The sequence below is a fragment of the Microtus pennsylvanicus genome, chromosome 12, assembly GCF_037038515.1.
Source record: "Microtus pennsylvanicus isolate mMicPen1 chromosome 12, mMicPen1.hap1, whole genome shotgun sequence".
NCBI classification, from domain to species: Eukaryota; Metazoa; Chordata; class Mammalia; order Rodentia; family Cricetidae; genus Microtus; species Microtus pennsylvanicus.
Window position 1 is genome coordinate 17,247,293 of NC_134590.1, and position 24,466 is coordinate 17,271,758.

The 24,466-nt window shown below is 35.6% G+C and overlaps 1 protein-coding gene across 5 annotated transcripts; it reads left to right on the top strand.

Moving 5' to 3' along the window:
- Nucleotides 1-628: 628 nt before the first annotated feature.
- Nucleotides 629-22,298, top strand: LOC142832325 (UDP-glucuronosyltransferase 2A1). 5 transcript variants are annotated; one of them, XM_075942733.1, is made up of 7 exons: nucleotides 629-1,343; nucleotides 7,905-8,534; nucleotides 17,012-17,160; nucleotides 18,748-18,879; nucleotides 20,189-20,276; nucleotides 20,800-21,019; nucleotides 22,019-22,298. In XM_075942733.1, the coding sequence occupies exons 1-7, from the start codon at nucleotides 629-631 to the stop codon at nucleotides 22,296-22,298; spliced, it is 2,214 nt and encodes a 737-aa protein (XP_075798848.1). The 5 variants fall into 5 exon arrangements, with proteins under 5 accessions (XP_075798848.1, XP_075798849.1, XP_075798850.1 ...); XM_075942734.1 differs by lacking the exon at nucleotides 18,748-18,879; XM_075942735.1 differs by lacking the exon at nucleotides 7,905-8,534.
- Nucleotides 22,299-24,466: the final 2,168 nt, after the last annotated feature.

Genomic DNA, 24,466 nt, shown 5'->3' on the forward strand with positions numbered 1-24,466 from the left:
GAAACTGTTTCCCAGAGGATTGTTCACCATCCATTACGTATCTTTAGTGCATATTTTGTTCACCTACTTATAAAATGTTTTTCAGAAGTTAACAAATAGTTTCTCAAATGTGTGAGAAAAGTATTTATAGATGTAGCACGTGTGTTTGACTTTCATATTATTATGCTTCTGCCATAAACACGTAATTATACAATTAAAGCAAAAGTTTAAGCATTGATAATGTAATGATATGAATGTACTACAGTACAATAAATAAACAAATAAAACTCACTGTTAGTGTTCTTACACTGGCCCTTTCAACTGACATTATCTAGACTTGAATGTAGAGTTAAAGAGTACATGGAGTTGATTTGTTTAGGAGAAAATTATCAACAAGTAAGGTATATAAATAAGAGCCAAGAGATCGAATTTGGAAGGGTCAAAAGGTAGGAATCACATTGAAAGGTAGAACGTGTTGCTTTAAGTCTGAGTCCATAAAATATGTATCCATTTAATAACACTTGAGAGAGAATTATTTAAAAATATCAATTATTTTAAAAATATGGAGTCATATTTATTTATTTATTTATTTGCTAGAAAAGTGAAGAAATTTGTTCAGCATCTTGAGAAGTCTACAACAAATGACATCATGCTGAGCAACGTTTTGCTGTGGTCTCTTCAGATAAGTCTCCTAGGGGTCAGTCTTGGCGGGAATGTTCTCATCTGGCCAATGGAAGGCAGTCACTGGCTAAATATTAAGATAATAATAGATGAACTCATAAGAAAAGAGCACAATGTGACTGTCCTTGTTGCCTCTGGAGCACTTTTCATCACACCATCAACTAGTCCATCTCTGACATTTGAAATATATCCAGTTTCCTTTCGCAAGGAAAAAATAGAAAGTGTGATCAAGGATTTTGTTTTGACATGGCTGGAAAACAGGCCCTCTCCTTCGACTATCTGGACGTTCTATAAGAAGATGGCCAGAGTCATTGAGGACTTCCACATGGTATCCAGAGGGATCTGTGATGGTGTTCTTAAAAACGAAAAGCTGATGACAAAGCTAGCGAAAGGGAAGTTTGAAGTTCTGTTATCGGATCCAGTATTTCCTTGTGGTGATATCGTAGCTTTAAAACTGGGAATTCCATTTATCTATTCCTTACGCTTCTCTCCCGCCTCTACAGTGGAAAAGCACTGTGGAAAGGTCCCATTCCCTTCTTCCTATGTTCCTGCAATTTTGTCAGAGCTCACAGACCAGATGTCTTTCATTGACCGAGTAAGAAACTTCATCTCCTACCGAATGCAGGACTACATGTTCGAAACTCTGTGGAAGCCATGGGATTCCTATTATAGTAAAGCTTTGGGTATGTAGCCATTCTAGCTTTATTATTGAAATATAAACATGGCTTCAGTAAGTTCTTCATTGTACACAAATCTATAATTTCAAGTTTGCATAGCAGTACACTCGTATACCCACATGTAAGAAGTAAAAAATGTTTTTAAACAAGCATGGGCTGTAGAATTATGGGACCAATTTACTAATTTTATGGACTTAATGTTTCAACCACTATATGAACGAAGTTTTTGAGAAATAATTTGGTTGCTAAATAAGACTAAATCTTATTTAGAATTTATATGGGATTCAAATTTGCCTAGAAAGTTTAGTCTAGTGTAGAATACATCTAGAAGAAGTTACATATTTTATAAGCCTTTTGTTGTATAGATTGACATCTACAAAAATTTTCTTATTATACATAGAGTCTTCAACTAGTGCTTAATAAAGACTAAGATAAAGGTCAAAGACATTTGAAAGCTTTATTTGTTGTATTTGTACACAGCTAACTTAAGTAAAAACACAAAATGAAATATCTAATTATTTTACTTAATTACTTAAATGCAATATAGTTTTTATTTGGTGAGTAATTGCAAATCTAATGTTCTAAAACATGTATATTGATTACATAAAGTGTCTATAGTTAGTCTAAAAATCAAATTGTCTTTGCCCTTCTCTCACTTTTTTTCTGAGGTTTGTTATTTATTCTTCACTAACCATGGATTTTTTAATATTCACCAGGCACTGGCTTAGATTAGAGATTGCCATTGGAATGATGTAAAGCCAGAGGCATTATGTTTATGAAGGGAATAATCTATTAATTATGCAAAAAGATACAGAAATAGGGTAAAGGAGATAGGCTTTTCTTGAATAATCAAAAGTGAGTGACATTCTGAAAAATTTTTAGATTTCACCAGGAAACAGTTAAATAGCGAATATTAGTCTCCCTGAAAAGCAATCATTGGACTGGAAATTGTGCCTAAATTGGGAACCAAAATTAGCATAATATATTCTGGCTATTATGTGTGATTTACTATTAGTGTAGATCAATATGAGAAAGGGGGGATACGAGAAAAATGGTAGAGATGACATGATTGTTAATTCAGTGTGTGTGTGTGTCTGTGTGTGCGTATGTGTGTTTGTGTGTGCATGTGTGTGTGCACGCGTGTGTGTTTGTGTGTGTGTGTATGTGTGAGTGGTGGCTTATGTACACATGTGTGCCAGTGGGTGCCTGTTCATGCCAGATGTAAGAGGAAGATGTGGGGTTTTCTGTTCTGTCATTCTCTGCCTTATTCCTTTCAAAATTTATCACTGAACTGAACACTTCTCTAAACAGCAAATTTTCCACAGTTCTAGGGTTACAGACATATGTGGCGATACTCATGATTGCTTTCAAAGTGGTGCTGGATTCTGAACTCAGGTCTTCACTCTTCTGCACCAAGTGCTCTTTCCTACTGAACCATTTTTAGATCCTTAATATATGTTTTAGTAGTCTCTTGTAAGTTATACTAAGTGTTTCAGCTTGCAATTGTTTAGAGGGATTTGTTTTGACAAAAAAACCCATATGTTTTATTAAAATGACTGGACGCAGAGGTTGCGTGGAGAGCCTTGGGTCTTTGCTACTTCCTCACTGCAGGAGCATTAGCAAGCCATTCTCAACTTTACAGTCATAGGTCTCATGATTACTACATATCATACCTGTGAGATTATTTGTTACTTAGCCTTCCTCAAGATGAAGTTTCAAAATCACAAAGCCCATTGTTCTTTGTTATTAAGTTAGTGCTGATTATAGATTCACACTATTCTAGACTTGGGGCAGGAGAGACTAATCTTTCTTAACAGTTTGTTCATGAGAAAACAATGAGGATTTCAGCAGATGTTCTTGATATACAGGATCGTGTTGCTAATTGAATTACCCTCTTCTGACTCAAAATGCCTATATAAGTTTGTTTCTTACCAAGATATAGTAATCTGGTGATCTGAGCGACATGAACACTCATTTTTAAAAGATCAGGTAAGAATAAAAAATACTGACATGCTAGAGTAAGTACCTCATTTTAGTGCAATATATCATTGATGTAGAATAGTAATAAGGATGATGCCAGCAATGGATTTGGATGTCCTTCCAAAGGGTCATTGAATTTATCATCTGCTTCCCCCCTGTTCTAATGCAAGTTTTGTAATGTCCCCAAAGACATCCAGGTCTCAAACTGTCACAACTGAGAAAACAAATAAGCCAAATTTCCCAGAGATTACTTCTCTGTGAAAGAATGTAATGAGAACCACCGAGTGGGTTCTTAATCTCTGGTAATTACTAGGAATTGGATCTTACAATGTCAAAATTATACGTTTTTCCAAATTCTGACTATTTCATTAAAACTCATGGATCTGTATTGATAGTAGCTAGCAATAGTTAACTTATACTGTTCCAGGATGTGTTTGTGTATGTATGTATGTATGTATGTATATATATATATATACATATGTATGTATACATATAATCACATAACTTTGTTATTTCACTTCTGAGAAAGAAAAAAATTATTATTACAGATGAAAGTATTGAGATTTCAAAATATCAGGTATGTTAAATTAAAATCGTATACTAATAACTTAAATAATGTACAAATAAGTCTCCTGTGCCTTCTTATTTTAGGATTTTGTTCTAATTTGATTTTGATAACTTAATACACTACTACTGCATCTATATTACCTCCCCCTCCCCCTACCTTTCAACTCCTTTCACCTTCTTTCTTTCCTTCCCAGTCATGATTTCTTTGTCAATTATTATTGTTACATGCATATGCAATATATTATTTATATATGTATAAAGTTCGCTGAGTCCATTTAGCATTGCTTATATGTGCAAGTGTCCAGAGCCCAGTACTCAGGGTTTACAAACCAAGGTAGGAGCCTTTTACTAAAAGAGACTGGTTCTCCCTCTTTTGGGAGCTGTTAACAACCTGTAGCTATTTATCTGGGGGGGGGGATCATATTGAATTCTCCCCATCTATACAGTCATGTCAACTGATGCCATTATTCTGTTCTTGTTTAGGTAACCATATTGGTGAGATTTCACGGACACATTTTCCCTGTTGTGTCTAGGGACAATGTCTAGCAGCAGGGGTCCTGAATCCCTTGCTCTTACAACTTTCCCACCTCCTCTTCTCTTAGTTTCACTGAGGCTTAGTTGCAGAGTGTATTGCAGTTGTATCAGTTGAGGTTGGACTATCTTAACATAATAAACTCATGGACAACATCATCCTAAATGCCAAAACCACAAAACAAAGCTTACTGAAATCTCTGTTTCTTTTCAATATTGTGCTTGAAGCTCTAGCTAGAACAATAAGACACAGGCAGGAAATTAAAAGACCACAAATAGGAAAAAAAATCAAGTTTTCCCTATTTGCAGATTATATTATAAGAAATCTCCAAAATTCCATCAGAAAACATAAAATGATCAATAGGTTTAGCATAAAAATATAAGTAGACTTACAAATATAAGTAGCCATATATAGTGTGTCGTACCCACCAATAACAAGGATGCTGAAAAAGAAATCATGTAAGACTATCATCCATAGTAGCTTCAAAAATATATCAAAGAAACTTGACCTAGGAGCTGAAAGAATTCTGCAATGAAAAATGTGAATATATGAAAGAAGGATCGAAGAAAACACTAGAAGATGAAAAATTCTTCATGCTCATGATCCAGTAGAATTAATATTGTAAAAAAGGTCATGCTACCAAGAGCAACTTGCAGATTCAATACAATCCTAGTCAAAATGCCCGTGACACTCTTTTCAGAAATAGGAAAAACAATACAAAACTAAATTAAAACTCATATGAAATCACAAAAGACCCTGAATAGCAAAAATAATCTTAAGCAAAATGGAATATGCTGAGGGATTACCATACCAGACTTCAGAACTTTTTCATCCAATTTAAATTTAAGACAAAAATATATCAGTATTTAACATAGTTTTGTTTGAACATTCCTGGATATTTTCTTTTAGTCTTTTGAAAACTTTGTGATTCTGTCTTTTAGCTATTCTTACTTTGCTGCATGAAGATTAATTACCCGTGTTGTTGCTATGTCATTCACTATCCTTAAGGAATATAGCTCTCTGGGGCTCTCTGATCTCTGAGATCTGTTGTCTGGGATATCTTTTCTTGCTCTAAGAGACTTCTGTAAACAGTATCTTGCTGAAAATAAGAAAAAGGGTCTGCGTATTTCAAATATGATTGTTTAAACTTAAAACAGGTAAATTTTATGTTTTTATGGGATTTTCAAAAACGCCACCAAAATTTTGCAATATTTTGAAGAGAAAATAATACAGATACTGCATAACAGTGGAATATATAAAATCCATTATGCATTAATATAAGTTTTATGCTCTGATCACTACAAAACAAGCAGGAATTTGAAAGAGCATCTTTTGTATATTTATATATTATATAATATATTATATATAATTATATAGTATAGTATTATGTATGAAAATTAACTGAGAAATTGAAAATATCAACAAAACTAGTTTAACTAAATGCTGTATTCAGATGTTTATTTGAACCAGGCACTCATGGAGACTAATTGATCAATGTAAAAGAAAGATTTGGAAATCAATAAGTAATTTTATCTGTCCAAGTACCACTTTCATTACTAAATCAGACAGATTTGATACAAATTCTTCTCTTTCCATTTATGGAAATTTAACTCCATCAGATAATACCTACAAACATCCATAAATAAAATGTACTTGCATTATTTTAATTTGTAATGTGAAATATTTTGGTAGTATATGAAACTGGGGATCAAAATACATCAGAAGCCTAAAGCAATTCTCATGAAGATAAACTCTGTACCATCCAGGTATAATTTCTAAACAAAGAAATGCATGCTTCTGTTGTTAACTAAATGCGGTATTTCTTTATCACAGCATAATGAAATTATCTTACTGCCCAGCAAGGATCATTTAAAACTCAAAAACTGACACCGAAAATTTCCTGTTTTAAACTCCCAAGTAATTTAGTGGTGCTGCCAATAACACTCTCTACGGACACCCATATGAGATATTTCACACTCTCATCTGGCTCCTGTGATTCAAAACGGAAATGGCGGCACAGTACTACAGCAGTCTCCAAACTGAAGCTGTCTCCTCAGAAATTATAAAAATCACAGTTCTAACAGTGCATCATTCCCAAGTTTTCTTTCTCCCTCTTTGTGGTCCTTCAGTTCCTGAAGAACCTGGAATTTCAAGATTCAAAAGTAACTGATTGTGAAGTAACGTTGCGTGCTAAATGTTCATATTTCAGCTTTGGTTTTTTATCATCTTGATTATATTATTTGTTGTCATGGCTCTGTTTAATAGCATTGGGATGAGTTTGACATTCCAAACTTACGTAACTGCCTTTGCTGGGTTCACATTGGTTCAGAATTTCAAGTGGTGCCTCTAAACCCATCTCAAAAGCTAGATCACTGATTTAATCAATAGACTCTTTAATCTGCTAACATGGGAACTTTTATAGACTGTTAAAATCTTATATAGTGTCATTCCTCTGTGGGAAGCAGCCTTCATGGTAGCTCTACAGAGACTGCTAACTTACAAAGCCATCTAACAAATTAGTTCTGTTCTCATTCACTTACACCAAGAAAAGTGAGGCTGAGAGGTCCAGATCATTCTCCAGCATCTTCAAACCTTCAAAGGATATAATGCTTTTGGTTGGGGCTTACTGTACTTTTGGCTTCCTTTTGGGTAGTCTCCTACACAGAGGTAAAATAGACCCTATTTCAACAGCCTTTAAGGAGCTGTAGTTTGAATTGTTTCAAATGTTGCCTTATGGAGAAAAAAAAAACCTGTAACAAGGAGGTAAGAAGGAACTATAAGCAACTCAGATCAAAGGGGTGTCCTCTACACAGTGTTTACTTGTGTACCCCACTACCCAATCAATCTAAAATTTCTAAAAGTAGTTGTTGGAGGAAATAGCAAATAAGTAGACATTTTTTTCAGCTTTCTATCTAAATGTGAATGATAATGTAGGTTTGGCAGTGAGTCAAATAAAGTTATGAGTATACTCCAAGGTGTATGACTTCATCATATTACTTTCAGGACTCAATTAGAGTACTCAATGAAGTAAAGGAGATAATGTTTGACATCCAATGTTGGAGAATCTAAGAAGGTAATGTATACAGATAGCTTATAATGAGAACACATGATTTTATGAAATGGATCTGGCATCACAGAACACACAGACACACATTTCATAATTTCTTTGCATTACACTTGGACTAGATTTCTTTTCTACCCACACTATAATCATGTTGATACATATTAAGTTCAGTTATGTAAATTCCTTCTTAACTTATATAACAGTTGATCTATAGGTGGGTGTAACTAGACTATCATATTCGATATTATTTTACCTGAAATATACCTAAATACATTGAACTTTTCTTTTTAATCTTAAAAGACCCGCAGTAGCCAGTTTCCCACAGTGGATGCCATCATGATTAAGAAGTTTTCCCAGATCTATGTTTTTCATTTGGCTCTGACTGAAGTTGTCCTCAGCGGGAATGTGCTAATTTGGCCTACAGATGGCAGCCATTGGTTAAATATTAAAATCCTCCTTGAAGAATTGATTCAACGAAATCACAGTGTGACTGTATTGGCTACATCAGAAACTTTATTCATCAACTCCAGTCCTGATGACTTTATGCACTTTGAAGAGATTCCAGTTTCCTACAAGAAAAGCAATATAGATGAAATAATTGAACACATGATAGCCCTGTGGCTAGACCACAGGCCAACACCTCTCACCATGTGGACATTCTACAAAGAACTAGGAAAGCTCCTTGAGACTTTCTACCAAGTAAACATTCAGATCTGTGATGGTGTACTAAAAAATCCCACACTAATGTCAAGACTTCAGAACCGTGGCTTTGATGTGTTAATAGCTGACCCAGTAACAATTTGTGGAGACCTGGTTGCTCTGAAATTGGGAATTCCGTTTGTGTATACATTGCGCTTCTCTCCAGCCTTTACAGTGGAGAGGCACTGTGGGAAAATCCCAGCACCTATTTCTTACGTACCTGCAGCCCTGTCAGAGCTCACTGACCAGATGTCCTTTGGTGAAAGGGTTAAGAACACCATATCTTATCCTCTGCAGGACTATATATTTCAGTCCTACTGGGGAAGATGGGATTCATACTACAGCAGAGTTCTAGGTGAGTCTCAACATTTGTGTCATGATGACCCCAGGTGCCTTCGTTCTTTCTCATTCAGCTAAAGTTATCCACCTGCTGGATGAGCCACAATTGGGTGAATGTACAAGGTATATCTCTACAAGTCTTTAAATACTTCAAAGAATTTTGTAGTGATATTGATTTGTATTCAGCTTTCATCCACTGGAAAGAAAATATTCTCATTTAGTCAGTAGCTTTACAATATTCATATAAACATTCAAATATCAATACATTTCTCTTTAGTAAGGTAAATTATGACATACGCACACAAGCAAAATGGAAAATATTGTGATAACATATAATCTCTCCATTCTCCAGTCTTTCTTTATCTGCAAAAAATACATTAGAAAACAAAAAAGTCTATCATTGGGAAACCCACGTTTATATTCTAGCCTGCTGTTTGCTATTTGCCCTAAACATCTCAGGAGGGCTAGCCATCTCTACTCACATGCATCTCTATCTCCTGTGTGTCTAAAGCCTTTTGGCCTTAAAGTTTCCTTATGAAAATCAATCAGATAAAATAATGTCAACTGAGAAAGCCAGTTCTAGATGGTTGTTTATATTACTCTCTTCCTGATGTTCATGAGATTACCTTCCACATTTTCTTTCTTTCCTGATGGCTTTTCTCCAGATTTGTTAGTACTTGGGGGGATTAATTAGTTCAAAGATTAATACTGAATGCTGCCAGTGGCATTTTATTTCAGAATTTAGGTGCAAAACATTATCCTCTTACACACTTTTTGCTCTTTTCTACCTCTCTCTATTTTTTTCTTTCTTTCTTACCTCTTGTTTCATTTGCATAAAGTAATATTAACTGAGGATAAAATAGGTACCTAATAATTTCCTACATATAAAAAATATAATAAATTTACAGTTTACAGTCAAAATGGCATTATATGTAATATTATATACAAATAAATATTTAAGGCTGAACATACTTTAGACTATACTCTTCATTAACTCTTCAATGTCAGAGCCATAATTACATTTCTATGAAGATCAGTACCTTAAATTAATTAATACATATCTGCAAAAGAAGGGGTAGCACCATAGTTTTGTATGTAAAGTATGTGCTTTGCAAGCAGGAGGACTTGAGTTCAATACCCAGAACATATATTTAAAACAAACAACAATGATGACAAACAAACAAAACCAGCAATTCATGGTTGTGCAAACTTGCAATACCAGTTCCCGGAGTATTGCTGGTCACTCATCCTAGTTCATTTAGCAAGTTGTTTGGAGACCCCATACCACCACTGACATCAAAAAGTAAATAGCTCCTGAAAAATGACATCGGAGGTTGACCTCATGTATATGTACACAGACAGACATAGACAGAGCAGTACATGACTTCACATGTACATACAGAGAGGCAAGCAGAGACAATGGGGCTTTATATGTACATACACAGAGATACATAGAGAAGTAGAGAATGACTAGAAGGAAAAGCATCATTTAGACATTATAGGACACCTACACTTATGAGCTCACTATTGCAACAAGAGGGACAGAGGTTGTGCTAGCCAAAGCTGTACCAAATCTGAGTTGCTGACAGGAGCTAGGCATGAAATCCCAGCCATAATCTGGAGCTGTTGGCAATTGCTGGCTTATAGAAAAGGGAGTTTTCTCTGAGAGTGTAATAACCCTACAAGTTCCACTGGAAGACAACGCATTTAAACATCTTAAGTTAACACAAATTTATTTTGAAGGATTTAAAAAAACAAAATAGGACAAAAAGTTGGGTGAGTATGAAAGAGGATGGATCTGGAAAGATTTGGGTAAAGGGTAAAAATGATCAAGGTAGATTACATGAAACTCTCAAAGAACAAACACACACACACACACACACACACACACACACACACACACACACTAGGTGGGAGGTAGTTCTTAGTGGAGCCCAGGAGGATTAATGTGAATTGTTATATCTTTAGATGTAGTAAACTGATAAGTTCTAGTCTTTCTTGAATAACTTAATGTTTTAGCCACAAACCATATAGGGTTAGTTGAAAATATTTCTAAAACTACTCTTGCCCTGTGTGGGAAAAGTAATATTTAAAAAGAAGAAAATTGCAAAGCATGTGACCTCTGGTATGCTCTAAGTCTTTCCTCTTAAAGTAAGTCATAAGAATAGTACAACGCCCATGACAGCCTTTGTAAATAGAAATTTCCCAGCTTCTTACTTTATCTGATAACGATCTAGATTTACAAATCCCACCATTTGAGAAATTGTTTGCTAAGTACTTAAGTCCATTGTTTTCCTCAAGGTACCAAACTTCTTATTCTACTTTCTTCTGTGTGTACCTGTGCCATGGTGTGCAGGTGGAGGTTGTAAATCAACAGTTTGGGTAGGACATCTGCCCCTCTGCCAAGCAAGTCCTGGGGATTGAATTCTTGTCCTATTGCTTGGTGGCAAGTACCTTTGCCCACTAAGCCATATCACTAAACATCTCTGAACAGGAAATATTTCAGTAGGAGTACAATGTCCAAAACTGATACTATGTAATGACTTACCTTAGCAATTATGTAATTTTACAGTGTTATAAATACCCAGTGTGAATAAGCTGATAGTGAAAGAAAAAAAACCGCATTATTTTTATATTCTTATTCTGAACATAAGACATTTCATAAAGTATTCACTTCTTACAGTTTCCATTGTAATGTAATTCTTCTATTCCTTAGGGGAAAAGTGGAGTAGAAATGTTGGACTGTGGTTAGAGACTGCACAGATGTTTTCAGGAGAGAGTTGAGTACAAGGACATAGCCGAGTGAACTCATTCATAAGCCTATATCGCGTGTTAGTGGGATTGTAGATCTTAAGGATGAAGTGGTTAGTCACTTTATACACCCAACAGCCAAGGGAGCAGGAGTGTCAGGAGTATGACAAACACGATTGTGCATTTCCAGGAGTGCGTGTAGCAATTCTTCTTCCTTATGCTGACCTTTGCTCCTTGTCTCCCAGAGTGACTGCTCTCCCCTCTGCATACATTTTAGTCATGATGATTCTGTGCTTTGACATAGCCAGGAGCCTGTCACCCCAGAAATCATGTCACTTCCTGAAATCAGAATTTATTCTCCCAAAGTTAACTAACTAAACTTACTAACTTCATATATTACTTAGCAGATAAATTTTGTCATGGCAACAGATTGTATCACAAAGCATGAGTTTAAAGAAGCGAAAGTTTTTATTTCACCAGAAATCAAGTCATCTTTAAATTTTATTATCAAATTATTTATCTTGTTCTTAAATCACATCTTTAATTTCTTTGTGCATTGTTTCTTCATTTTTTAGACTGGTAATTAGTTTATTCAGATAGGTTCTGTTAATGAATCATTAGATATTTTGATTAGTTTAAAAATACTTCCACAAATGAAAATAATAACAAAGGGGCTTATGAGATTAGTCAGTGATGGGATAGCTTTACAAGTATGAGGGTTTGATACTGTTCCTCCAATCCACACTCCTAATATCGTAGCACTAGAGGTAGAGATAGTTGGATCCATGGAGTTTGTTAGGACACAAAAACAATTTAAATGTCTGCTGGTAAATCATGGGCATATATAATTATGGATTATGTCTCAGGTAGTATATCAACAAGACATAAAAGGGAAATTCTGCTATTGTAACTCATCGAGAGATATTGGTACATGTTGTAGTTTGTGCAATAGATTTCACACACATGGATAAAATTATATAATACCATGTATAGTTAAATATAACTTAGTCAAAATTACAGAGGAATAATGAGAAGTAATGATTTCTAGGAGCTAGAAATGCTAGGAATTGGAAGGTAACAAATTAGGGTCCAAAGGTCCAATTACAAAATGAGTGAGTCTTTGATATATATACACCACAAAGTCAGTTGACTGTAATGCATTGTACACCATACCATTTTGTGAAGGACACATATCTTTAAGTTTCCTTTCATACAGGCAATGAGAATATTCTTCAAATAATAGTACAGGCATGAGGAAACTCTCTGAAGTCGTGGATATATTCTGTCTCAGATTGCTATGATGGCAGCATGGCTTCAAACCAATCAAACTGAACATGCATAGGAATCTTATTATTTATAAAATGTTTCACAAAAATAATTGTTAAAGCTTAAAGAAAGTTTTATCAAATGTGTTGTAAACAAACATTATGAGATAAAATAGTAATGTTTGATATACCTTCTTTAAGCCTAGTGACATTGGTTTATGAAGTAAAAAACAACAAGCCTCATTACTTATAACTCTTTTAGATAAAAGTATGCATGGAAGCACATTTGTGTAGTGCTGTCTTTGTGAATGATTCTGTTCACTGTTTTGATATTTGGAAATTTTATGATAAATGTACCCTAGTTAGAAAATATGGATTTTACAGCCCTATTTGTCCACAAAAATTGAAGGAGTAAATATGTATCACCTTGTGGTGATATAGATTTCTCACTATTGAGGAAAATGTTTAGACATAAGGGGAGGATAAATATATTTACATGTGCACTCAATCCTTGCTTTGTTCTGCAAAAATGCCTAAACACCATAAGATATGAAAATGGGCAGTATGAATACCTGTCTTTTAGATTCTATCTCCCAATAAAGTGAAACCCTAGTCTATGAAGAAAATATTGATTTTTAAGGTTTAAACTCTGAAAGTAAAAGGTGAGCCTGAAATATTTTCTGAAATTTAGCAATGAGGGAAACAGTATCATACAAAGGAGAAACCAATGTAAAAAAAAAGAAAAAAAATTCAAAGATAACTTAAATAATTGTAATACTTGAATAGAAAATAAAATGAAATAAATAAATAGAAATATACACAAATTGAAGAAGCTAGCTCCCACTAAATTCCAATTCATAAATATAATAACAATAAGAAAATAAATTTATGCTTATTTATTTGGTGTGAAACTGTATTACTAGCATTTGGAGATTAGCCAACTCATACTAATATTAACCAATAGGCATATATATTTAAATGGACTAATTTCGTGAGTAAAGGGTTTATAGGTGCTATACATAAACAGTAACTGACAGATTTCTCTTTTTTGTGTATTTATAAGTCTGGAAGTTAATGTTTGACTTGCTTCATACTTAAATTGCCACTTCAATTGAATAGACACTCACCCTCTGCAGAACAGGGTGAGGAGACACAGCAGTGATTTTTCAGAAATGAACCGTGACGGTTTTGTTGTTGTGGCTCTGCTGTGGCTTAGCTAGCTTTTCTTCTGCTGTGGCTCTGCTGTGCTTTTGCTGTGGTCTCTTGTGTTTCCACAGTGGCTCTTCTGTGGCTCAGCTACACTTCTGCCCTGGCTCTGCAGATTGCAGTTTCTTTGACAAGGCCATGGAGTGCATCTAGGATATGAACCATTGACACAACCTGCAGCCTCTTCTCAATGAGCTCACAGAGAAAAGACAGAGGTGACAGTTCTGATGTACCAGACTATTCTCCCAGGTCACAATACACCAAGCGTTCTGCACTGGACTTCGAAAGAATCCCTATGCCCTGTGAGAGCGAGATCACTGGACAATCCCTATGTGAGCTTACAGATCTAGCTTGAATGCAATGCCAATTTTGCCACTTTGCAAGCAGCAGGACAACTGCAACATATCTTTCTTCCAGCAGCTGGGAAGTGTGAAGTTCTCACCAGACTGCTCTGTCATATAATAGATGTTATTATATAATAGATGTTATTAACATACATAAAGCTACAAGTAAATGTCAATTTAATAGAAAATGCCTTTTATCACAATTTTTAGTTCTCTATTTTGTCAATTTCATATATTGTGATTATTGAATTTTATGTATCTGGATAAATAGAACTTAGCACAGTTTATGACTATTAGAAATTTATTTCTCTTATTTTTATGACTAATATATTATTATATCATTTTCACACTTTGCCTTTTCTCTTAAATCCCTCCCATATTTGACCTCCTAATCTCTTTCAAAATCATCACCTGTTTTTTCTTAATTATAGCATACACATGTGTATATGCTTGTGCCTGTTGTATTTCTCAATACATAAATACAGTCTGCTTGATTTGTATAATGTTACTTGAATATGTGTTCAGGCTGACAACTTGGTAAGCCAATGGAATCCTCCTGTCTGGGAAAGACGATTTCTGCTAATTTCAGCATTACTGACAGTTCTTTGTGTATGGTTGAGGGCTCCAAGTCTTTCCCCTATCCACTTAGGTATGTTTATGTTTGTTGTCCCTGTTCGGGTCCCGTGTGAGTACCTTTGTTGATCAGACTTACAGATATTACCAGACTTCTGATATTACCAGGAACTGCAGTTTCACAGCAAACTCCCTCATCCTTTGGCTCATACAATCTTTCTACACTCTTAGTACATTAAAAGTATAATTACTAAATTATTTACTAACAAGCATAAATATTTAATCAAATTTTCTTTAATTTTTATGGGCTTCGTATGTATGAATATGAGTCACTGCTTGGGTGTGTATGGGTACATGTGTGCATGCCTATGATGCCATGCGAGGATGTGTGTGAAGGATGTGTGCATGCCTATGATGCCATGTGAGGATGTGTGTGGAGGATGTGTGCATGCCTATGATGCCATGTGAGGATGTGTGTGAAGGATGTGTGCATGCCTATGATGCCATGTGAGGATGTGTGTGAAGGATGTGTGCATGCCTATGATGCTATGTGAGGATGTGTGTGAAGGATGTGTGCATGCCTATGATGCTATGTGAGGATGTGTGTGAAGGATGTGTGCATGCCTATGATGCTGTGTGAGGATGTGTGTGAAGGATGTGTGCATGCCTATGATGCCATGTGAGGATGTGTGTGAAGGATGTGTGCATGCCTATGATGCTGTGTGAGGATGTGTGTGAAGGATGTGTGCATGCCTATGATGCTATGTGAGGATGTGTGTGAAGGATGTGTGCATGCCTATGATGCCATGTGAGGATGTGTGTGAAGGATGTGTGCATGCCTATGATGCTATGTGAGGATGTGTGTGAAGGCTGGAGGGCATTGACCGTTCTCTCTTAATGCTCTCACCTTAATTATTAAGATAGATTTTCACTGGGGTTCAATTCTGATTTGGCTAGTCTAGTTATAAAATGAGTTCTAGATATTCATTTCTCTGTAAATCCACCGAACTGAGATTATGGGCATGGGCTACTGACAGATATTTATTGAATGCTAAGAATATAAGCCCAGAGAATCTTGCTGTGGGACAAATATGTTACCAACTGTGTCATCTCCAAGATCCATGTATGGCTGCTTTCACATAGATTTCAACAACTATTGTAATTGTTATATTTATAGTTAAATATAACAATTTATATTTTATATGTTATATTTAAAACATATGTGTTTATATGTTATATGTTATATTTAAAATTCTCCTCATGAAATTGTCTTAAAGGCTAGATGTAGCAAGCAAGGGATATAAACACTCCGATGGTGGAGATGTGAGATGGTTTTAATGCACTGCCTGGAAATTCAAAGCTCAGTATCCTTGAGCAATGATTATTTGCTACATAACTATATGATTAGGCTGTGTGAGTCCATGTGTGTTTCAAACCATTGCTAAATCCTGACCATTGAAAGTAATATCTACCCTGTTTATATAAAAAGATTTTCATCTTGTATTTCTTTTCTCACTTGCAGCACATGTTTTCTTTTTGCATTTTTAATATATATTTATTCTCTAAACAGCTCTTGAAAGTAGTATGTAATATTATTCTAGTTGCGTTATTTATTTATTTATTTATTTATTTATTCGTTTTTCAAGACAGAGTTTCTCTGTAGCTTTGGAACCTGACCTGGAACTTGCTCTTGTAGACAAGGCTATCCTCTAACTCACAGAGATCCACCTGCCTCTGCCTCTGCCTCCTGAGTGCTGGAATTAAAGGCATGCACCACCACTTCCTGACCCATTATTTTTTTTCTTAATGGTAAGTGTTAAGAGAGGTATTGGGAATCCTTATATTTTTATCTCATATCTCCAAGTTTATTGTATTGAAAGAATTAATCCAGATTTCCTGATTAAGAGAATGATGATAAATCATTTGCAGAATGGTACTCACCTAACATAATGCTGAAAGCGAGACCATGACCCTGTGCATAATAGAAATTTTTTCCTAGCTAGAGACTGGAGAACAACTGAAAAGTGGCAAATAATTCTGAGGATGCAAATAATCTCTCTCCTGCTGCTTACTGGAGAAAATGGATCTTTGTGGAATTCATTCGTAGCTGTAACTACACTTACATTTTTATTGCCTTATCGTCTGGAGATGGTATTTGCATGTTGCCTTTCTTTCCCTATCCCTTGTTTGGCTCTTTTTCATACTCTCCTTCTCTTTTAAAATATTGCCATGATAAGCATCCCAGAAGACCCAAGTTTTCTTCCCAATAGCTGGTAAGAAAATGTAGGATACATTTTTTACTTGGTAAACTTGAGTGCAAATTTCCTCCATGCAATATTATGTATACTCTCCAGGAAGACCCACCACATTATGTGAGACTATGGGGAAAGCTGAGATTTGGCTGATGCGAACATATTGGGACTTTGAATTCCCTCGTCCATATTTACCTAATTTTGAGTTTGTGGGAGGACTGCACTGCAAACCTGCCAAACCATTACCTAAGGTAGGTCTATGAAGGGTAAGACCTTAGGAGCTGCATGACATGATAGTTGATTTTCCCTCTAAAGTTAACAGCTTTAATGGCAGAGATGCATTTCTGAGTATCTCTATTCTGTTAGGAGAACTTATTGCTCTCATCACAGTTGCTCCGTTTGAACTATATTGGGTCATATGGACTTGAGAATTTAAGCTTAGATTTGATCTGGAGGAGAAGTGGTGGGGAGCTGGGAAGAGTGAAGGGAAGAGAAATTGTGATAGGGATGTATTGTATGAGAGAAGAATAGATTTTCAACAAAAATTTAAAAAGAAACTGTTTTATGGAGCAGGGGCCCTTGTTGTCCCAACCACCTAGCTACCTCAATCCCTGAAATAATCACAGAAACTGTATTAATTTAAACACTGCCTGACCCATTATCTCTATCCTGTTATTAGCTAACTCTCATTTCTTGATTTAACCCATTTCTATTAAATTTGTGTTCACTACACAGTTGTGGCTTACTGGGACAGATTCGGCATGTCTGATTCTGGCAGCTCCATGGCGGTTCTCCCTCTCTGGTTTCTTCCTCCCAGAATTCAGTTCTGTCTTCCCCGTCTACCTAAGCTCTGCCCTATCAAAAGGCCAAGGAGGTTTCTTTATTCAACCAATGAAAGAAATACATAAACAGAATGACCTCCTACACCAAGAAACAAACCAAAAAAGAAAATAAAAGATGCATTAAAATGTCTGTGTTTCTATAGTGTAGATACTGCAGTGGGGAATGGAAAAGTCTAACTATGGGTGGATCGCCATGTGACTGCTAAAATCTTCCTCATGTGCCAGACAGAGCTGTAAACAGGGAAACCTTCCCCAACAGTTTGTTAGAGAAACAGTTCATAGAAAGTGTGGAGAGTCTTTGTAATCAAGCAGGGCCTCCTACCTTCGTCCTGTGCTTTAATAGAAAAGGTGGTGACCTGCAGTGTCATTGCTTCTGACATGTGTAGTAATGACAGGTATGGAATGTCCAGGAACTGATGATGATGATGAAATGGTTTAGGTTTTAGCATAATCTCCTTAAGAAGAGAAAGGGATATTTTAGGTGATTGTTAGCGAACATTTGGTTTGATCAACCAATAACATTTGATGCATATTGAGAATCATCTACATGAAGTAAAAATAAGAAATGGATAGACAGATTCAAATATTATAACAGTTATATAATCATTGCATTAGGATTATTTGGGTTTATCAGGCATGATAATAATTCTAAAGCCTGGCTTACTGGACTTAATTATGTCCATTCAAGTAAACAAACCTTGTATTTTCTTTCAGTTAAACTTTGTGAATTACATGTCAACTTAAAAAGAGAGGAGCTGCCCCCATTTTCTGGTCCCTTCTAGGGTTATTTGGAGTCCCAGTGGTCCTTGTGTATACTTTATGAATTCTTTTCAGAAACATTTCCTGATACAGTTACTATTGATTTTACATGATATGGGAAAGACAAACCTAAAAATTTCTTTGACCTTGAGTTCCATGTTTTGTACATAGAACTGTAAATGAACAAAATCTCACCTAATGAATCTACACAATTTCAATATGATACTATGTTTGCAGGAAATGGAAGAATTTGTCCAGAGCTCAGGTGAACATGGTATTGTTGTGTTTTCCCTGGGGTCGATGGTGAAAAACCTGACAGAAGAAAAAGCCAGTCTCATTGCCTCAGCCCTGGCCCAGATTCCTCAGAAGGTCAGTACAACCCCAGATCCTGGAGACCAGAACTTCTTTGGACTGATGGGAGAGTGCAATGGGTAGTGGTGTTTTCTGGAAATCTGAAGCTGAAATCTGTAAGCCACTAAACACAGCTAGTGCCGGCTTTCAATATTACGGATAGAACATATAAATGATGTTGTATGTGTTCATTTGCCTTATTATATGGTTATTGCGAAAATATAGACTTCTATGGTCATTTTCTATATATAGGATAGAGAAGAAAACATTAGGCCACTTCTAAAATTATTTGGGCTGGACTGACTGCCACTGGATATTTGAAATTTGGTTTACCAGCATGCTTTTGAAAAGAAAGAGAGCATACATCCTCAGAAACAATTCATGCTAAAAACTATACTCCAACTTTTTGAATCCCGTTAAGACAATATGAAAATTTTGGCATTTTGCATGTAAGAGCATCAAGTCTATTACTCTTTCTAAATCAAATATTCTGCAATCCAAATCCAAATATTATTTTAAAATATAATTATTTTAATAATTAATGGCAATCAGTTAACCTTAGTATTTATCATTTCCTTTCTTCAACTCAAGTCTCTACTCAGTCATATCCATGTAAGAATCTATAATCAGTCATGTACTGATTAGTGTTCATATGATTGTATAAAGGTAATATGCTGAAAAGAATCTTAAAATTCTATCTTTTATGCCTACACTTGTTTCTTTCTCTTTCTTGTTTAGAAATTAAAAACCTGCCTCATTATTCCAAAATTAAGTTTTTAAAAAGTGACATGTCGACATGCCATCTCGCTCAAAAAAAATGAAACAAAAAATGGAAGAATGGTATAAGCATTGAGATAGACATAAAATGGTAATAGAGTAAGATAGGGAAAAGGGAAGAAGAAAAAAGAAAGGAAAATAAGAAAAGGAGGAGGAAAAAACATGAAGGAAACAGGAAGAAAAGCTGACAGTAAACAAACACTGGCCTCCAAACGAGAAGCTAAAGTGACTCACCAGGAAGCATTTGTTTTAATAATTTGCACTCCATATTCTGATTTGCTAAAATATATCTATTTGTGTACTCATTTACTTCTAATGATATTTCAGTAATAAATTTCAAAATACTAATCTATGCTTAATAGACCAGGAGTAGAAGCCATTAGTTGTTCATTGTCCTACTCTATCCCAGTGTTTGCAAATGCCCACATCAGTAACCCCCTTCTCAAACACCACCTAAAGTATGTACACTACTTGTTCCCAATAACTCACTGCCTTAGCATACCTTCAACGTGTGTCTTTACCTATATCATCACAGCATTGTCTTCCACAGGTTTTGTGGCGATACAAAGGAAAGATACCAACCACTTTAGGATCCAATACGAGGCTGTTTGATTGGATTCCGCAAAATGACCTTCTTGGTGAGACTCTGGGGCCAGAAAAATCTCTATAGTTAAAAAAACATTAAGCAATTGCTTAGCTTTGAGTAAGTTGACAACATCCAATAATTTTAAATTTTTACATATTACTTCAAGTTTTCCTTTTGTGGTAGTACTGGGTATTGAGCCTAGGGTAGCATCGTACAAATCAAACACTCCACTGTTGAGCACAATACACTTCACATCCAGATTTACGGTGGATGTAAATTGTACAGGTCCACAGAGTACCCATGCCCTAAAGGATATCTTAAAAATCTTATTAGTTTTTAAGTTTCCATCAGATGTGAGATGTTACCACTTCATTAATACCTTCCCAGACAATGAAGAAGAGTTAATTTCCCCTTTCTCTGGGAGTGTAATTTCCTAGTGTAGCAATGTCTCCTATGCTCAACATTTATAGAAAATGCTGCCTGATAATGTAACTCTTCACCCCTTCTACTTCTGAACTTTTGCTAACTAATTAGCCTGAAACCTAAACTCACTCCTTCCATTGTCCTCAAAACAGGACATCCCAAAACCAGAGCTTTTATCACTCATGGTGGAACGAATGGGATCTATGAGGCCATTTACCACGGGATCCCTATGGTGGGAGTTCCCATGTTCGCTGATCAGCCTGACAACATTGCTCACATGAAGGCCAAAGGATCAGCTGTGGAGGTGAACATGAACACAATGTCAAGTGCGGATTTTCTCAACGCTGTGAGGACAGTCATTAATGACCCATCGTAAGTGTTGAACCGCGTAAAGCCCTGTCTGTAATGTCTGAGGGATGACTTTCCATCCTTTTGGAATGTATCTACAAATTACACATTTTGAATTTAGTGTAGTGTAAAGTAACCAGGGACAATGTAAACACTGCTTGATTCATTTTTAACTACTGAGGTTATACCATAAAATTTGAAAATAAATCTACTGTAAAAATTCAGTCAATATACCTTCCAAATATGATAATACTAGCATGTATTCTCATGTAGTTTTTATTTTATAGAACTATAAATAAGAAGTTAAGCATTATAAACCATTCAGTGTCTACAAAATGGAAAAGGTAATGTGTTCAACATTAGCCATGCATACATAACTATTAACATGGTGTTATCCAACATTAATGCCAACATTTAATTCTGAGTATTCTATATTTGCATAAACAGTATTAAAACTCTTAATTTAGGAACGGAACAGCAGTTTAGAAATATCAGTAATTCTTGGAATGAGCTATTGTGTTTCATAAATGTTGACCTTTCACTCTATTCAACCTCACTATTACAAATATTTTAATTGCTGATAACTTGGTTCATTTTATTAAAAATTACAGTAGAAAAGTTTATGATTCATTTCAGCTCAACTCCACAGAATGTTCACTAGATTTTTTGATAACCACATTACTCTCCTCATTTCCATGAACAGATTCTGGAGCTTTACCCTATGATCAAACCTAAGTGAAATTTATTAATTCTCTACTAATTATTGAGAAACTTCAAGGGAAAACATAGGTTACGTTACAGATACTAAGTTCTGTACTTGATATTGTTTGGGTTTGGTTTTGTTTGTTGTTTTGAGATAGTGTCCCTAACTGACCTGCCTGACTCTGGATCCTGTTTGAGAAAAGGTCAAACTGTTAGGTACTGTGCGTAAAAAATTAAATCTATTAGCTAAACACATGTCACATAATCACTTCTAATAAATTTAAACACAAAACAAATGTCTGTTTGTGTATTTTTTTCAAGTTATAAAGAAAATGCCATGAGACTATCAAGAATCCACCACGACCAGCCAGTGAAGCCCCTGGACAGAGCCATCTTCTGGATCGAGTTTGTCATGCGCCACAAGGGAGCCAAGCACCTTCGTGTGGCAGCGCATGACCTCACCTGGTTCCAGTACCACTCGCTGGATGTGATTGCTTTCCTGCTGGCTTGTGTGGCATCGGCTATATTCTTGGTTGCAAAATGTTGTTTGTTTGTATTTCAAAAGTTTGCTAAGACAAGAAAGAAGACAAAAAGAGACTAGATCAAGGAAAAGACAATAAAGTTCTCTGGGTTTGGTAAAAAAAAAAAAAAACACCAAGAGGAGTATAGTACTTTAGAGGCACATGGAGCTGTCAGTCACCTATCTTCATCTCATTGCCAAACATCACATTGCTAAGCTAGCCAGCAGATAAATTAATTCTAGGATGCAACATAATCACATTCTCCCGAAACTGCCTCATCTTTCCTTCGTTATTTTAGTGACAGTCCTAGCATTTTCTTATCTTCCTGGCACAGGGGCACTATTGATTTAAATAAGTTCTTTTCAGTATGTCATTTAAAATATAAAGCAGATTATAACTAATAGCATTCTGAAATCATAGGCACATAGAGCATTTTGAATTTTATTTAATTATCACACAAGAATCACAAACACAGGTCCTCATGGACCACACCAATGGCACACTGACCACAGAGATTGGTGTATCCTGAGAAGACTCATCATTTTATTTAGAAATAAAAGCCAACTCTTGTGATTCCCGGATGTCACTAGTATCAGAGGATGAAGTCAGAACTGTGACAACGTATTACCATAGGAAAACTATATGTAAAAATTGTTAGTACCTTTAAATCATGGTGTTCATATTGTTCACAATCTATAATCACTATTTACAATGAGATGTTTCATTTTCTGAAAAAAATAAATACTTACACTGAGATCACTGTGTTATTCTTACTCTCCATTTTCTGTAAACTTATACTCAATTTTTGGCTGTAATAATAAAATTTGTTAATTTGCCACATTTACTGAGAATATGACAAATGTCTAAATTAAGAAACTTATATTGGTGTAGAAGAGACCTGACGTAGTAGAATTGATGCTCAAATAGATTTACTAATAGATTTGCTTAGATAACGTACTAAATAACACATAATTCAATTTAGCTAAAGGAGCACTGTCTCTAAAATACTCCCAAAGATAAGTAGTATGCTAACCAGGCACCTTAGAGACCAGCAGTATTTAGGATGCTAGGAGGCTAATACTTGTTCATCATGACTGACCTCTAATTAAGCTCCTTTCCTATTACAATGGAGACAACCCCAATTTACAACCAGAATTAGGCCCACCCTCCTATCCAAGTGCCACTCAAAGGAGCAGCTAATATTGGCAGGACAGTGTCATAACCACCAGTAAGTCCAGGGCTGTTGACAGAGGTATCTGTCCCACTCAGTCTGGCAGCCATTCAGTCCCAAAGTTACGCAGAGGCCATTAATTATAAACTTATTGGCCAATTACCCAAGGGTTCTTATTAACTCTTATAACTTACATTAAACCATAATTCTTGTCTGTGTTAGCCACTTAGCTTGGTACCCTTATCAATGAGGCCTTCTCATCTTGTTTCCTCTGTGTTTGGGTGACAACTGCAGATTGAGTCTTTCCTCTTCCCAGAATTGTCCTGTTCTGGTCATCCTGCCTATACTTCCTGCCTGGTGACTAGCCAATCACCTAGTTTTTATTAAGCCAACAAAACTGACAAATCTTTACAAGGTACAAGACCATTGTCCCACAGAACTTCCCTTATTTTTTTCTTTCAAAACAAAAACTTTGAATCTAATCTCCTTTGTTTAGCTTTCTTCCTGATTATTATCTATAACAACTTGTAACCAATGCTATAAACAAAGAAAAATATCCATAATACATTTTTGGGAGAATGTGGGCATAATTTTCAAGGCTACTTCCTGCTGATTGGGAGCACTGATAGTCTTATAGGGACCTAAAGAAAATTTAGGATTATGGTCAAATCCTGACTGGAATATTCTGCAAGGTTTGGCCATCTCAGTCAACATTCTTGAGGCTGTCCTCTATTTAGAACTCATAGGAAAGTCCAACAGAGGTCCTCTGAAATGTTGCATCCTCTAGGCCATCTGCTTCTCTTAGAGATTTTTTTCACGGGGTCTTCCTTGATCAAACCTAATTTTTCTTAACCCAGAATGAAACCACAGCCTCTTATTTCCTGTAGAAACAAAAGCAAAACCTCTTCTCCAAAGTAGCATATTTTTGACTTAAATTTTGAAGTCAGAGCCCTTTAAAAATATATGTTATATTAATGCAGAAGCATTTGCAATCAAATGTCTTTTAGCAACTATTGTTTCTTCCTCAGCCATCAAACCATTCAAAGACAACACAATAACTTACAGTATCCCGATTTT

What these genes read in the sequence shown, in the direction of transcription:
- LOC142832325 (XM_075942733.1), top strand. Translation starts at nt 629, where the DNA reads ATGCTGAGCAACGTTTTGCTGTGGTCTCTTCAGATAAGTCTCCTAGGG. An exon ending in ATACTACAGCAGAGTTCTAG is followed by an intron (nt 8,535 to 17,011) that starts GTGAGTCTCAAC and finishes TATACTCTCCAG; the next exon opens with GAAGACCCACCACATTATGT. An exon ending in TCCGCAAAATGACCTTCTTG is followed by an intron (nt 20,277 to 20,799) that starts GTGAGACTCTGG and finishes TCCTCAAAACAG; the next exon opens with GACATCCCAAAACCAGAGCT.